This window comes from Leucoraja erinacea, chromosome 28, assembly GCF_028641065.1.
Source record: "Leucoraja erinacea ecotype New England chromosome 28, Leri_hhj_1, whole genome shotgun sequence".
Lineage (NCBI taxonomy): Eukaryota > Metazoa > Chordata > Chondrichthyes > Rajiformes > Rajidae > Leucoraja > Leucoraja erinaceus.
The window spans coordinates 14,519,742-14,536,298 of NC_073404.1; the positions used below are offsets into that span (position 1 = coordinate 14,519,742).

At 45.4% G+C, this 16,557-nt stretch overlaps 1 protein-coding gene across 2 annotated transcripts in view; it reads left to right on the forward strand.

Moving 5' to 3' along the window:
- The window catches only part of camkk1a (calcium/calmodulin-dependent protein kinase kinase 1, alpha a), a 111,957-nt gene that overhangs the window by 47,779 nt on the left and 47,621 nt on the right, over window positions 1–16,557 (forward strand). For both annotated transcript variants that reach the window (XM_055657831.1, XM_055657832.1), the window contains exon 3: window positions 4,720–5,253. In XM_055657831.1, the coding sequence (XP_055513806.1) occupies window positions 4,807–5,253 (447 nt within the window). In that variant the 5' untranslated portion in view covers window positions 4,720–4,806. The remainder of the gene's footprint in view (window positions 1–4,719; window positions 5,254–16,557) is intronic.

Sequence of the window (16,557 nt, forward strand, 5' to 3'; positions counted from 1 at the left end):
GGGGCTCTGGCGCTGTAAGGCAGCAACTCTACTGCTGCGTCACCTGGGGAAGATCCACAGAGTCACAAGGAAAACGAGCAAACTCCACACGGACTGCGCCCGAGGTCAGGATCGAATCCACGCTTCTGGAGCTGTGAGGCAGCAGCTCTAACATCAAGCAGAGAGGGGAGGGGGAGAGAGGTGTGGGGGAGGGGGGAGATGGGGTACCACCTCCAGTTTAAATTCCATTTGGAGGACCAAGAAACCAAGAAAGCAACTCCCACAGGCAGCACTGTGGCACTCCCAGCTGGACTCCCTGTCAAAGCAGTCGAGGGCTTTGTCTCAGTGCTGCTGCTGGCTGTGCTGGCGGGCACCCCGACTGGTGAAGTTGTTGGACTGGAGATTATTTTGCATCGCACCACAATGTGTGGAATTCACTCTCACATCAAACACCTCTTTTCAGGTCCGGGCTGCGCACTTTGAAGAATGTGACGCTGAAGCACAAAGTCTGCTGGTGAACACAATGTTTCAGGTAGAGGGCTGAATACACCTGGATGTCTGAAAAAAGTGTCTCGACCCAAAACGTCACCTATTTTCTCCAATGATGCTGAACCTGACCCGCTGAGTTACTCCAGCCTTTTGTGCCTATCATTGGTATAAACCAGCATCAGCAGTTCATTATTATTACTGATATTGAATGTCTGATTCCTATTTATAGACCATTGCTCCACCTTCAACACCCAAATCCCGACCAAACCAATCTCCAGACAGACCCCTGGAGTTAGGAGTCAGCACCCGCTCCCAGTGTGACCAATTCCCAATGAAATGTCAGTGTAAGTATAATGCTCCTTATGATGGAGATAATGTAAGCTGATGGCCTCTTGTGATGAGGAATGTATGATGCTTGTCTACATTTTTCATGGCAAATGCTGTCTGAGGACCATTCTCTCCGGAAGCAAGAGACTCCGTTTTACAATTACAACTGGGCAATTAAGGACCGGAAATAGAGATGACATCTTCACATAAAGCATCATTTCATCATCAATGCATTTCGTTGTCTCTGATCTGGAACCTTATCTCCAGAGGCTGGTGGTGCCGGGAATCGCCTCAACTTCAAGTCAAGTTAACTTTAGTCAAGTCAAATGGACAATAAAGTGGGGTAGAGTACGAGAGGACCCCCCCAAAACACAGAAGCTGGAATCCTGAGCTAAAAACAAAGTGCTGGAAGTACTCAACAGGCCAGATGACATCTCAGGAGGGAAATGGATGGATGTTTAGGAGAATCAAGGAACTGCAGATGCAGGTTTACAAAAAAAGAGGCAAAGTGCTGGAAGTACCTCAGTGGGCCATTCAGCATCTCTGGAGAACACTGATAGGTGACGCTTCGGGTCGGGACACCTCTTGATTACGGTCAGGACCCTTTTGTTAAACTGATATACAGCGCAGTGAGGTACAAGTACGATGGAAATCTTGCAAGAAAATTCAGACTTTCATGTCTGAGAAGTTAGTTGTCTTTCGCATAATAGAGTCAGGAGATTTGGGGTTAAGATACAGTTCAGTCAGGGCCTGAACTGAATGTTGCAACTAATCCGGGGACCATGCATTCTTATAGTTCCCCATCACAAGCAGGCATGAGGCACCTGGGACATTGTCTCCTCGAAGGGTAGGTGTGACATGGGGGTGGCTGCACATGGTGCTATTGGATGAAAGCCACGGGCATAGCAGGAGCATTGGAAGCTTTTGGTTTGTGTCAACAAGACACAGCAGGAACTGGACCAAGAGAGAGTTAGATTTAATTCTTAGGGCTAAAGGAATCAAGGGATATGGGGAAAAAGCAGGAACGGGGTACTGATTTTAGATGATCAGCCATGATCATATTGAATGGCAGTGCTGGCTCGAAGGGCCGAATGGCCTACTGAACCCATTTTTCTATGTTTCTATGTTCTATAGAGAGGTTCACTTGAGCATGCTCGTCATTTAAATATATCTGAAATGACATTGTTACTGAGCTTAATTTCTCTTGGGGCTGATCACTGAAGAACAGCGATTATTCTCAATAGGCAGAAACCATTACTGCACATTCAGCCGGTGGTAAATTTTAAAGGATGTTTTTAATTGAACTGTAATCCATTTGTACGTGAGGAGCTGAAGACTGATTAGTGCCTTCACGAGCTAACAGATCTTGTGTGTTTAATTATTCTACCAGCTGGAGAATAAGCCCGGTAAGATCTTAAGCTCAAGGTCATTGGAATACTTTGCAATTCCCGACTTCATCTCTTCATGGCAATATCACGTCGAAGGCTTTAGGATATACGTTGCATTTATCGTGGCATTGACAGCGCCGTGCAGATAGAAATTGCAATGCAAAGTTACTGTCAGCAGATAACACTTGTAATTAGCTGGAGTCACAGTTGCTAGGTATTCTCATCTTTGTCACAAGCACAATTTAGACGGTAATACTGGAGATATTTCTTTCCATTTGGATGCAGCAGGGCTTTTCCGTCTGCAAGATGCTGTTACAATTAGCAGAGCGTGCACAGAGCTTCGATTATTCAGTCCATGGATGCTTTTCCCTGCCTTCTAATAACTCATTTAATCCTCAATGTGTAAGCTTCTTTCATTCCAGAAAGGTTTTCAGCAAACATTTCTGTATGTAATGACTGATTATCATCATGGATTGTCTTAATTGTTCAATTTCACTCGCTCTTTGCAGTCAGTCTCCCTGTGTGGGCTCACCAGGATTTTAACATCTTTTCACAGTTTTTGAATTCTATTCTTCTGGGTATTAAAGCCTAATGAATTGTTGTTTTTAATTATGGCATTATTACATTATTTTTTCCAATAAATGGTGTTTCTGTATGGCTGGGTCGCACTGCTCATACATTTCATGTGAACCTCTTGAATTTGCAACCGCAAGAGTGTGGTTGAATGCATGTGTATTTATTATTGGTGCCAGACTAAGTTAAATCACAGTAAGGCAGCAGCTTCAACGATCAGAAATCGCAGCAGCACATCTGGCTGGGGAAACCTCTCTGTCTGGCCACATGTCTGTTGGCGTCAGGAGGGAGGTGGAGTATGGCCCGTTCAGCAAGCACATGTTAACCCTTTGCTGGCATCACTGGAGGTGGGGATTGGGGGTTGGAATTCTTCTTAGTATCTGGGTATGTAGTGGGCCCTCTTTGTGGTGGGGGTTCAGCCAAGCTGTGAAAATGTTCAAATCTTTGAAATATTCCTAGGACTATTTTAACGCTACTGAGTTTAAGAGGGAACTCGCGAAGGTTCCACCTGGAGAAACTCACGGGTGCAACACTATGGAGCGAAGGAAATAGGACGTTTCGGGCCGAAACCCTTCTTGCCTGATCGGGGGTGGGGGTTGGGACATAGCCCGAAGGCTGGGGGGGCACGTTTTGGGCCGAAACCCTTCTTAGTTTCGGACTCCTCCTTTTCCCTTTCTCCCCACCCACTGGGTACCTGAAGAAGGGTGGGAACGTTGCCTCTATTTCCTTCGCTCCATGATGTGCTGGCTGGTTTCTCCAGCGGGATTCTCCAGCATTAGTTCCCTGTGAAAACTGTGCTTGGGTTCAAAAGTCACCTTGAAGAAAACGGCCCTAGACAGACATTGGGTCTTTACTGTCCCCCATCTGTGATCCCTCTGCCCTCCGCTACGCCTCCCATCCCCCAGCCTTTGGCTACTTTTCCCTTTCTTGTCCCCCCACCCACCCCCGCCCCCGATCAGTCTGAAAAAGGGTTTCGGCCGGAAACGTTGTCTTTTGATGGGAGCAGTGTAACCCCTTTGACACAATATATTTTATATTTTTTATATTTCCGCTGAGTTACTACAGTACTTGTACTTTACTCAAGTTTCCTGTATCTACAGTTCCTTGCGTCTCCGTTTTTCTTCTGTTATTCCATATCTTGATGACTTTTTTCAGGGTGTAAAGTTAAAAGCTCTTACTTAATTTAGCTCTTCAAACCCATGGAATCCCTTTTGAGATTTCAACACTGGGCCAGGCTTAACAAATATTCTGCTGCAAATGTACTAAACTCTGCATCTTTAATCTTTAAATTTAGTGTTGGTCTTGAAATGGATGTCCACTCAGCATAGTTCAACTTTCATCTAAAAGAAAGTGCATTTATTTAGTATTTTTAATATTGACTAACATCACGTGATTCATTCGTAGACAAACAATGTAAATGTATTAAATGCCCCTACTAATGAAAGCAAATGTATCATTCACTTTCTTTACCACCCCAGTGTTGGAGCCTTTAGGTAAAGAGAAAGGTAGTGGGACTAACTAAACTATAGACTTAAAAGCTACAAATAGCTCCTCCTGTGTTATATAAAATAATGACAATTACCTGAAGTAGATTGTAGTTGGGTAGATGTTGTAGAAAGTTTCATAATAAAGGGTAGGCCATTTAGGACTGAGATGAGTATTATTTTTTTAACCCAGACAGTTGAGAATCTGTGGAATCTGTAGAAGTCAGTGGAGGCCAATTTACTGGATGTTTCAAGCGAGAGTTAGCTTTAGCTCTTAGGGCAAAAGGAACCAAAGGATATGGGGTAAAAGCAGGAATGGGGGTACTGATTTTGGATGATCAGCCATGATCATTTTGAATGGCGGTGCTGGCTCGAAGGCCGAATGGCCTACTCCTGCACCTATTTTCTATGTTTCGATGTTTCTAATGTGTTCTTGTCCAAATTCCTTATTTCCCATTCTAATTGTTTCTTTATTTCAGCTCTTCAGGACGTGGGATATCTATTAAGAAAGAGAATCTCATGAGATTTGCAGTTGTTTCCATCTGCTGGGTTGGAGAAACGTGGTGATGTCAGCGGCAGAAAGGAGCTGCGGGCGCGAGGGCATGGAGACGGACATCGCTGGAGATCCTCAGCAGGAAGACCTGGCTCTGCAAGTGGCTGCCGTGCAGGTCTCCGAGGAATCTGCTTCCGCCAACATGGACAGTGGCAAGCAGCCCTCGGAAGTCAAGGATCTGGGCCGAGCAAAGGAGGGAGAAGATGCTCAAACAAACGGAGTGGGTCACCCCGCGGAGGACTCTGCCAGCACCCACGGGAGCGCGTGCAGCGTGGCAAAGAAAGGAGGCCCGAGGCCCAAGCTCTCCAACAGGAAGCTATCACTGCAAGAACGTTCCTCCGGAAACAGCCTCTCTGCCCGTGGGGACCTACCCAGCTTTGGTCCCTATGCAACAGGGCCACCGTCGTCAGGCAGGCGACCAACGTCTGATTCCAGCCGGGTCAATATGGGTGACTCCCAGGTGAGTTAATCTCCTAATTGAAACCCTGAGCCGCTCACATCCAAAATAAAACACCATCCACTGTTTGGAATTTGTTGCAGATTTTTGGCTATTGACATTAGTGGAAGAGGAGGAGACTCAAAAGATTTTATCGCCTGTTAGGAGATGTTGGTGGCAAAATATTCCCATCTTTAAACTTCAAGGGGGACCTGGTGCAGTTAGGGATATAATTGTTATTGAATAATATTCTGAAGATGGGTCTCGACTCAGAACGCCACCCATTTGTTCTCACCAGAGATACTGCCTGTCCTGCTGAGTTATTTTGTGTGTATCTTAATTGGTACATTTGGGGTTATTTTAAATGTCATGGATAGAATTTGATCATTTTGTACATAGGTCAACAGTGTGATTGCTAAGTTCTGGACTATGTTTGGTGCTACAGGCAGATCAACCCTTCATTCCATTGTGCAATAGTTTCCTGCCCGTGATTTAATGTTGTTGCCAATCCATTTGGAGCACAGTGTTGCCAAACTCAGGGATGTTATTCCCTGTGTACAAGAGGGAGGGAGGTTAAAGGGAAAGGGGCTAGTAGATTAGTTATCTAAATTTGGACAATTCTACCCCCGCCCCACCACCATCAGTCTGAAGCTAATTCTATCCATGTTCTCCAGAGATGCTGCCTGACCTGCCGAGTTACTGCAGCACCTTGTATCTTTTTTTATTGGTTAAATGGAGGAACGTAGAACCATACAAACATAGAAAATAGGTGCAGGAGTCGGCCATTCTGCCCGTCGAGCCAGCACTGCCATTCAAATCATCATGGCTGATCATCCCGAATCAGTACCTGATCAGTACCTGAGGTCCGATATCCGTCCTTGCGGTTGGCAATACACCGTGCCATACACAGAGAGGATCATGCCAAGAGCACTACCTGCTGCAGGACGAGAACTATTTATTTCTGCCAGCGGCAATCCACTATAGTTGTGGATAATTACATGCAAATGATCAACAGATTATAACGTTGGTGGTTTGTTTCAGTTGCAGGTTTGTAATCATGGTTGTTTGACATTCTGGTCTTTTGTTGATTTTGTGTGAACCAATCTGTCTATTTGTGGGAACCACGGCCACTCCCTTAACAATTGTTTGGTTCCACTAGCAGTGTCGATAACACATTCTGCCAGGGACTGCAGGATCAGTCAGCAGCAGAATGTGTTATTGACACTGCTACAACTTCATAAGAAGCAGAGAGCTGCTGTCTTGCAGCGCCAGAAACCCGTGTTCAATCCTGACCACAGGTGCCATCTGTGCAGAGTTTGTACGTCCTCCCAGTGACATCTTAGGTTTTTTCTCCGGGTGCTCCGGTTTCATCCCACATTCTAAAGACATGCAGATTTGTAGGCTGCTGTAAATTGCTCCAAGTGTGTAGGACATAGAACTAGTGTATGGGTGACCGATGGTCAGCATGGATTTGGTGGGCCGAAGGGACCGTTTCCACACTGTACTCTAAACTGTGTGTTATAATTGTGTTTATAATTTGTTTGGTTGTTTGTTGTTTGTCTTTTGCACAAAAGTCCGCGAGCATTGCCACTTTCATTTCACTGCACATCTCGTATGTGTATGTGACAAATAAACTTGACTTGACTTGACTTGACTAAAGACAGACTTAAATAATGGAAAGGATAACTGAAGCAGGTGTCATTGTGAACTCTTTGTAAATCTCGCATTGTACGTGCAATATCATGAGAGGCAATGCTTTTACTAATGATTCCACTTTTCTGACTGAGTTGTTGCACACACTATTGGAGCACCATTTTGCTGCTATAGCTGTGATTTCACGCATTGTCATCATTTTGAGGATTACATTTACATTTACTATATAGAGGGTGGGTTGTAGGCACCACAAGGTGAAGATTTGTTGAGGTCCAATGTCACATTCACCAAAGGGTGCAGAGAATGTTCTGGAGTTCACAATTCACAACTCAGTTCATCGGTTGATACGGGAGACAGTGCGGGAGACAGACAAAATTCTTAAGGGGTTGGACAGGCTAGATGCAGGAAGATTGTTCCCGATGTTAGGGAAGTCCAGGACAAGGGGTCACAGCTTAAGGATAAAGGGGAAATCCTTTAAAACCGAGATGAGAAGAACTTTTTTCACACAGAGAGTGGTGAATCTCTGGAACTCTCTGCCACAGAGGGTAGTTGAGGCCAGTTCATTGGCTATATTTAAGAGGGAGTTAGATGTGGCCCTTGTGGCTAAGGGGATCAGGGGGTATGGAGAGAAGGCAGGTACGGGATACTGAGTTGGATGATCAGCCATGATCATATTGAATGGCGGTGCAGGCTCGAAGGGCCGAATGGCCTACTCCTGCACCTAATTTCTATGTTTCTATGTCTGTTGATACAAAAGGCACAACGCCTTTGGTCACTGTGTTTGCAAAATCCAAGAGGACTAAAGTAAATGTTTACATGCTGCATTGAGGTTGCTTCTCTCTCTTCTAAATTTAAGAGCTATTGTTGTTTGTCTCTGATTCTTGAGTAAGACCACAACATCCAGTCTACCATGTTACCGCATGCAGAGAAGTGGCTGATGAGACCAATCTGGGCTTGAAAGTTCCTTCCACACAGGTGACAGAGGTGTAGAGACGCTGTCGTTGATGATGTGCTTGATGTTATACATTTCCTCTTTGCTTCCACTGTCCTAACTTCCTCATATGAGCGAGCATCACTTTTTGTGCCGGACAACCAAACAGGATGAGGCGTAAACAAAAGAGCAGAGGCCTTGCCTACTCAAACTTTGCTCATGTGACACATCCAGCATGCCGGCAACCAATCTAATGAAGCTTTGCTGCACTCTCTTGATAGCAAACAAAAACGGACACAAAGTGCTGGAGTAACTCAACGGGTCAGGCAGTATCTCTGGAGAACTGTGCAGTGTCTACCATTCAGTGGTGGCCAGTGCTCTGTTTTTTGCTGTGGCCTGTTGGGGAGAAGGCGCCCGCATAGCGGACAAAAACAGACTGGACAAGCTGATCAGGAAGGCCGGCTCAGTGGTCGGGGCTGAGCAACTAACGGTCCAGCAGGTGGCAGAGGCCAGAACTCTGAACAAACTGGGTTCAACAATGACCAACCCCACTCACCCACTCCACGCCCTGAAGGTGATCAAGAGCAGCATCTTCAGTCAGAGACTGATTGCACCAACGTGCAAAACTGAGAGATATAGGAAATCTTGTATCCCAGCTGCTATAAGGTTTTATAATGCACAAAAATAATTTTGGATTTTTTTAGTATTCATTCATTGTATTTTAACTTATTAAGTATGGAAGCTATCTGAGGAAATGTGTGGTGTTATGTCTGTCTTGAAGCTGTTGTGGCACTGTAATTTCCTGTAAAGGATTATTAAAGGTTATTCAATTCAATTCAATTCAAGAACATGTATAGGGGGCATTTTGGGGGTTGGGACTTCTTCTGTCTGAAGAAATACCCTTTATCCCTGCACCTGTCCACTGTGGATGGCTTGATTCTAATCATGTATAGTCTTCTTGTTGACAGGATAGCACATAACAAAAAAGCTTTTTACTGTACCTCAGTGCACATGACATTAATAAATGAAACTAAACCAAATAAAGTTTCTGACCCGAAACGTCACCTATCCATGTTCTCCGGGGATGCAGCCTGACCCGCAGTTACTCCAACACTTTGTGTCCAAGATAACGGTCCTATTGTGGTCTCATCCTAGTTGTGGGACCACACCTTTACTCTTGACCTCAAATCCCCTTTTGCATTTTAAGGCTAACATACAAAGTGACTTCGTAACACCTGCTGGTTAGCTTTGGACACCCAGTCCAAGGGCCCTGGTTCTCTGTCAACGTCATCATTATCCAATTGTCACTGCTTAAAAAAATATGGGTGCTGTAACTAACAATAGTGTACTCGGAATTGTCAGATTAATGCATCCCTGCTCTGTCTTCCACAAATGCAACACAGTTTGAATTTTGACATAGACGATAGATTCAAAAAGCTGTAGCAACTCAGCGGGTCAGGCAGCATCCCTGGAGAAAAGGAATAGGTGCCGTTTTGGGTCGAGACCATTCCTTGACCTACTGTGTCTGCTGAATGATTGACCCATGCAAGTCATTGAGTTTTTCCACAGACTTGGACTGCTTTCTCCCTGAGCAGGACATTCTCTATGTGGGGAGCTGCCATGCCAGACATAGCTGTAGCTATTTAGGAGTAGGAAGAGTCTGAAGAAGGGTCTCGTCCCGAAACATCACCCATTCCTTCTATCCAGAGATGCTGCCTATCCCGCTGAGTTGCTCCAGCATTTTGCGTCTATATTAGCTATTTTTGGGTATGTTTAGCTCACCAGCGTGTTGGTCATTATTCTCTATTAATGGTTTTGAATATTTGAATAAGAGTGTGAACTTTGATGTATATTTTCTCTGATTCTGTTTGCAGCGACAACTTATGGTCATTCGTCACTGATTGTTGTATTCTCTGAGGCAGACAACAGTCTTGCTAATTTGAGCAGTTCAATTTATCCCTCAAAGGGCTTTCTTTCATGGTTGCTCTGCGAGGCATGCTTTAATGACCTGTAATTTTACCTCTCATTCAAGATCAGAAATGTTCTGTTTTACTGCAAATTGTCTCCCTCGAGCAGAATCTCAATCAGCTGCTTCTTTTACTGCTTGCCATATGACAAGATGCTGCTGGAGTATAAATTGGGGGGGGGGGGGGGGGGGGGGGAATAAAGTTATGTATTTCATAGGAAAAGCAGAAAGTCTGAGTATTTTGTAAATGGTGATGGATTGGTAAATGTTGATATTCAAAGGGTACACCAGCCACTGAAAAGCTACTGTGCAGGTGTAGGGGCAGTTAGGAAGGCAAATGTTCAATAGGAGAACATTTCCCAATAGGGACAAGAGGACTCATTGAGTTCAATACCAGGGGTAAGATGCCGCAATGACATGGAGCTTTGGTGCTACCACACCTTGGTGCATTTTCTACTTCTTGCCAAAAGGTGGATCTACTTTCCATGAAGGATGGCAGTGGAGATCCCTAGCTGATGGATTTGTCAGACGGATTGGGTGGGATTTAGAGGAACGACAGATGTGCCCATTGATTATTGGAGTCCTACAACACAGACCATCAAGTTACCGTCAGTACTAACCAGTGCTTGGCCTAAACAGATTATTTGGTCATTTTAAACAAATGACTATTTGTTGCACATGCCTTTTTAAAGTTTTAAGAGGCATAGATAGGGTAGACAGTCAGAACCCGTTGCTCAAGGTGGAAATGTCCGAGACTAGAGGAAATAGCTATAAAATGAGACGGGCAAAGGTTAAAGGAAATGTTCGAGGCAAGTTGTTTTTTTTTTTAACACAGAGGCTGCCAGCTGTGGTGGTGGAGGCAGATATTGTAGTGGTATTTAAGAGGCTTTTAGAGAGATATATACGCTCGTGGAAACAGGCTGATGGACTGTGAGGCTCAGTCATTGATCCAAAGCTGAGGGGGATTTCTGATGCAAGAGGAAGTAAGTGATATAGAGATGATGTGGGAAGATGGTGTTGAAGTTAAAGATCGGGTAGGATCTTGCTGAGTGGTGGAGCAGGCTCGAGAGGTTGCTCTTATATATTTTATTATGTTGCATTTACCACAGACTGCTCTGGAGTGGAATATACTGACAATGTAGAATTTGCACTATGTAGTCATTAGTTTTAGGTGATAACTACATAATATCCTGCAGATCCTCACCACCATAATGTAACAGGACAATGCTTGTCCTATGTACTGTTTGTGTGATTGTAAATGCATTTGTTGGTCCTTCAAAGCCACTGCCCTGAGTGAGACAGAACCAACGATGGCTCAGAATGCCTTGCAGTTACATGAAGTTGTGCAACTTGGTAGCAAGTGAGTGCAGTATGGTAATAACATCATGTGATAGGAGTAAAATGCCACCATTCTTACTCCACCATTCAATCATGGCTGATCTATCACTCCCTCCTAACCCCATTCTCCTGCCTTCTCCCCATAACCGCCGACACCTGTACTCATCAAAAAATGTGGAACGAGTGGAATGAATGTGGAACAAGTGTGGAATGAGCTTCCAGTGGAAGTGGTGGAGGCAGGTTCATTGGTATCATTTAAAAATAAATTGGATAGGCATATGGATGAGAAGGGAATGGAGGGTTATGGTATGAGTGCAGGCAGGTGGGACTAAGGGGAAAAAAAAATTGTTCGGCACGGACTTGTAGGGCCGAGATGGCCTGTTTCCGTGCTGTAATTATTATATGGTTATATGGTTATATGGTTATCTATCTCTGCCTTAGAATTATCCACTGACTTGGCCTCCACAGGTCCTTCTGTAGCAAAGAAATCCACAGATTCACCGCCCTCTGACGAAATAAATCTCTCCTCATCTCCTTCCTAAAAGAGCGTCCTTTAATTCTGAGGCTATGACCTCTAGTCCCAGACTCTTCCACTAGCGGAAACATCCTCTCCATATCCACTCTATCCAAGCCTTTTACTATTCTGTATGTTTCAATGAGGTCCCCCCTCATTCTTCTAAACTCCAGCGGGTACTGGCCCAGTGCCGACAAAACGCTCGTCATAGGTTAACCTACTCATTCCTGGGATCATTCTTGTAAACCTCCTCTGGACCCTCTGCAGAGCCAGCACATCCTTCCTCAGATATGGTGCCCAAAATTGCTCACAATATTCCAAATGCAGCCTTACCAGCGCCTTATAGAGCCTCAACATTACATTCCTGTTTTTGTATACAAAAATTGTAAGCATGCACCGAACACACCGAGTCCTACCACTTACTTCAACACACATTTTTGTATTGCTAGTTAACCCACATTGATTCTGTTTAATTAGCTTCCTTGTGAAAATCTGTATTGGCACCCGCAATAATTAAATGGCAGGCTGACTCAGGCTCGGCAGCAAGAAATCCTACACCCTGGAGCAAAAATTGACAGCAAAAAAAAAATAAAAAATTGTGGAATTAGCATGTAACGCTCAAACTGGCAGTAAGTGCATTTCCAAGCCTGACTTTCTGCTCACCAGTGGAAAACTGTAACAGGTCGACTCTTGCATCAGTGATTAGTTTGTTGATCAAACTTTTCCATTCAACATGCAAGGAGGCTATTTGCCCTATTGTCTATGCCAGGCCTCGGAGCAATCCCATCATTCCAGTTCCCCCACTTATTTTCATGCAACATGCTCACCCTGCAACATGATCACTATCACACTCTAATTCCCCCTGCAGCCAACTAAATTTGGTATAATTTCAGGGGCCAATTAACCTCAAGAAGCTGCACGCCCTTGGGATGTGGGAGGAAACAAGAGCTCCTGGGGCTACCCATCTTGTTAATGAAAGAACGTGCAAACTCCACATTGGCAGTACCTGAGGTCAGGATTGAACCTGGGTGGCTGGATCTGTGAAGCAGCTAGATCAGTAACAATATTCCTGTGTCACTCCCATAGGACCTCTGCTGAGCACAACGAAAATGCAGTCTGAAGAAGGGTCTCAAACCGAAATATTACCCACTGCCTGTCCCGCTGAGTTACTCCAGCATTTTGTGTCTACCTTTGATGTGAACCAGCATCTGCAGTTCCTTCCTACACACAACGTAAACAATGTCTGCTCCCTTTATTGCCACACCTCAGAAGTATATACTGTGTGTCCCGGCAATGAAGACGCACTTGCGTCGAAGATGCACCACCATTTTTAGTTGCTACATTTTTTTAAAAGGCTGGTGGGACAGGATCAAGGGTTTGGCTTAGTCAGTAGAAAGGAAGATGTGAAACTCCTTCAAGGAGGCAATCTGGACCGGGGAGCCTCCATCTTTGCCTGTCCCCCAATGCGCTGTAAGGTTCAGGTCTGAGGGATGGGGACTTCCTGGCTCAGGGAGATCACATAACGGGAAGAGAGAGAGAGAGAGAGCCCAGGTCTGGCGGTTGCACCCAGGTCAACTTGCTTAACCCAGGTCTGGCTGCAGTTCCCAGTTCGCCTGCGTGCCACGGGACTGGCTGCAGCGCCCAGGTCAGCTTGCTTGCCCCAGGTTTGGCTGGGACACCCAGGTCGGCTGCATGCCCCGCGAATGGCTGCAGTTCTCAGGTCAGCTCGCCTGCCCCGGTACTGGCTGTAGCGCCCAGGCCGGCTGTGTGCCCCGGGACTGGCTGCGAAAACGAATTGAAAAAAAAAACGCCTGCGGGCCTGATACAGGCCGTAGGTTGCTGCCCCTGTGTTAGGCCTCATTGCTTCTAGAAAATAGCGTCTTCATTGCTGGGAAATACGGTAGTCCTAAAGAGAAACAGAGTTCTTTGAGATATGGCTTAACATGACAAATCAAGAAAATTACACCTTTCATGTCAAGACAGCGTCCCAACCTTTGATTGGCGTCTCAATTTTAGGAAACGAGAAACCGCAGATGCTGGAATCTTGGAAGAGAAACAAAGTTCGGCAGGATCTCAGCAGGCCAGGCAGTATCTCAGAGAGCCATAGAGTCATACAGCATGGAATCACTGAATTTGCCCACACCAACCAACATGTCCCATCAACACTAGTCCCACTGGCCTGTGTTTGGCCCATATCCCTCTAAAACTATCCTATCCGTCTAAACGTTTCTTAAATGTTATGATTGTGCCTGCCTCAACTTCCTCCTCTGGCAGCTCGTTCCATATATCCACCACCCTTTGTGTAAAAACGTTACCCCTCCGATTCCTATTAAATCTCCCCCCCCCCCCCACCTTAAACTTATGTCCCCGGTTCTTGTTTTCCTACCCTGTTCAAGAGACTCACGATTTTGTACCTGTGACAGATTGAGGAAGGGACCCTTCCTGAAATGTCGTCTGTCCATCTCCCTCCATGCCTGACCTGCATTCAGATTGATGTTGGGTCATCAGATTGAACAAAGGTCCCAATCTGAGTGCCAAGACATTTAATACCTCCTCCCTTTTAATCTAAATGTGCTCTAAAATTTCAACACAGTCGTTCCTGAATTCTCCAGAGGGCGTTGGCGAGGTCTTCTATGAATACATGCCATTTGTTTTCACTTAGGAGTCCTTCAACTAAGTGCCTTTCTCCTAAGTGATCCGCCAGAAACGAAATATTAATTTAAGACTTCACTTATGTCCTCTGGCTTTACCCACAGTGTTCCTCCAGTGGTTTTGTTGTTGTTGCTGTCTGACCTTCTCCTCATCTAGGATTAGGAGAGCAAGGAATTAGAGGCAACCATGTGTGCAGGAGCGGCTCAACACACTGCACCCGTTGTCCTCCTTGTGGGTGGGTGGGTGGGTGGTAGGGGACACCTGAAAATCCCAGTTCACTTGAACATTGCTGGGACTCGCTGGGAAAGGTCTTTGCGCATGGGGATTTCTTTGACCTTTGAGTCCCCCGGCATAATCAAGAATGAGTCTCACCCCGGTCATTCACTCCCTCATTCTCCCCTCTCTCATCAGGCAAGAGGTATAGAAGTTTGAAAACGCTCATCTCCAGATTCAGGGACAGTTTCTTCCCAGCTGTTATCAGGCATCTGAACCATCCTATCAACAACTAGACACCAGTCCTGAGCTACTATCTACCTCATTGTAGTCCCTTCGGACAATCTGTAATCAGACTTTACTGGCTTTATCTTGCACTAAACATTATACCCTTTATCATGTATCTGCACACTATGGGCGGCTCGATTATAATCGTGTATCGTCTTTCCGCTGACTGGTTCGCACGCAACAAAAATCTTTTCACTGTACCCCGTATACGCGACAAACTAGGCCCTTCGGTTCATGGCCCTTCCATCCTGCCTCAAATCTGTTTTTCACATCTCCCGGAAGATGCAAATGCTGGATTCAGAATCCCACAGATTCACCAGCTGATAATTGTGCTCTCCTTTATCCAGTCTGTGAATCTTGTTCCTCTTCCCTCTCTCTGCATTCTCTCCCCCCTCTCTGTCTCTATCTCTGTCTCTATCTCTGTCTCTATCTCTGTCTGTATCTCTGTCTGTCTCTCCGGCACTCTCTCTCTCTCTCTCCCTGGCACTCTCTCTCTCTTCCTCCCTCTCTGTACTATCCCCCTCTTTCGCTCTCTACCCCCTCTCTCTCTTGCTCGCTCTCTATCTCTGCTCTCTTTCTCTTTCTTCTCTGTCTCTCTCTCTGTCTGTCTCTCTGTCGGTCTCTCTCTTCGATACTTGAACCTTTCCCCTCACTCCCCCAACTCAGCTGCTGTAAGCCTTGTCTGCGACATAATTTGTATATAAACGTTGGTGCCTCTGTGCAATTCTGTTAGTTCCAGTCCGACAATGATGGGTTCTGCTCCCCCTCCTGAAGCTTTACACCCACAGCCGGGGCTGGCGTCCAGCACAGTTCTGAGGGAGTTCCGCACCATCAGAAGTGCCATCCTTCGGTCGATACTTTAAACCGAAGCCTTGTCTGGACATAAGTCATTGTGGTGCAATGCAAAGAAGTGCTGAGCAATTTATTTCCAGGGTCCTGATCAAAATTTGTCCTCCTGTTACCATCACAAAAAAAGATATTCCTACTTGTTGTTGATTGTGAGATCTTGCAGGGTGGCCAATGGGTTCAGTCCTAGTGTGGCTGGAGGTCGTTTGGCCAATCACATCCGTGCCAAGTGGCAACAATCTAGTGAGGTAAACCTTAGAGAGATGCAATGAGATTGCAGATGCTGGGATCTTGAGCAAAATACCAAGTGCTGGGGGAACTCAGCAGGTCAGGCAGCATCTGGGGAGAGGGGAGTGCAGGGGAGAGATATGTTTTTTTTTGCCTTCCTTCACAGCGAGGAGCAGATGCGCTGTGAAGGATGTTTGTGTAAATTGTGTTGGGTCTTGGGTTTTTTTTGTTTTGTATGTATGGCTGCAGAAACGGCATTTCGTTTGGACCTCAACGGGGTCCAAATGACAAATAAATGTATTGTATTGTATTGTATTGTATTGTATGTATCTGTGGAGAGAAATGGATGGACGACATTTCTTACAAAATGAATCGTGCTTTCCCACTGCTGGTCCACAGCCCCCACACACATTATGATGCATCAAGCACTCAACCATATAAGGATATCACAAGAGTTTCTACCTCCGCCTCTTCTCTCAGACATTCAGACTGAGTTTGCTCCCATCCACTTTAATCTCCTTCATCACCACAGTGACTCCATTTCTAAAACACTTAATGCTTTCTGCATGTCATTCTAGGATGTCATGTGACGCACTCTCTGGATGTAAGTGCTTTCTTTTTTAATCTAACCATTAAATATTAACTGTTTTCTCAATTCCCTGCATCTCAACCCACATCCATTTAAATACTCTTTAATTT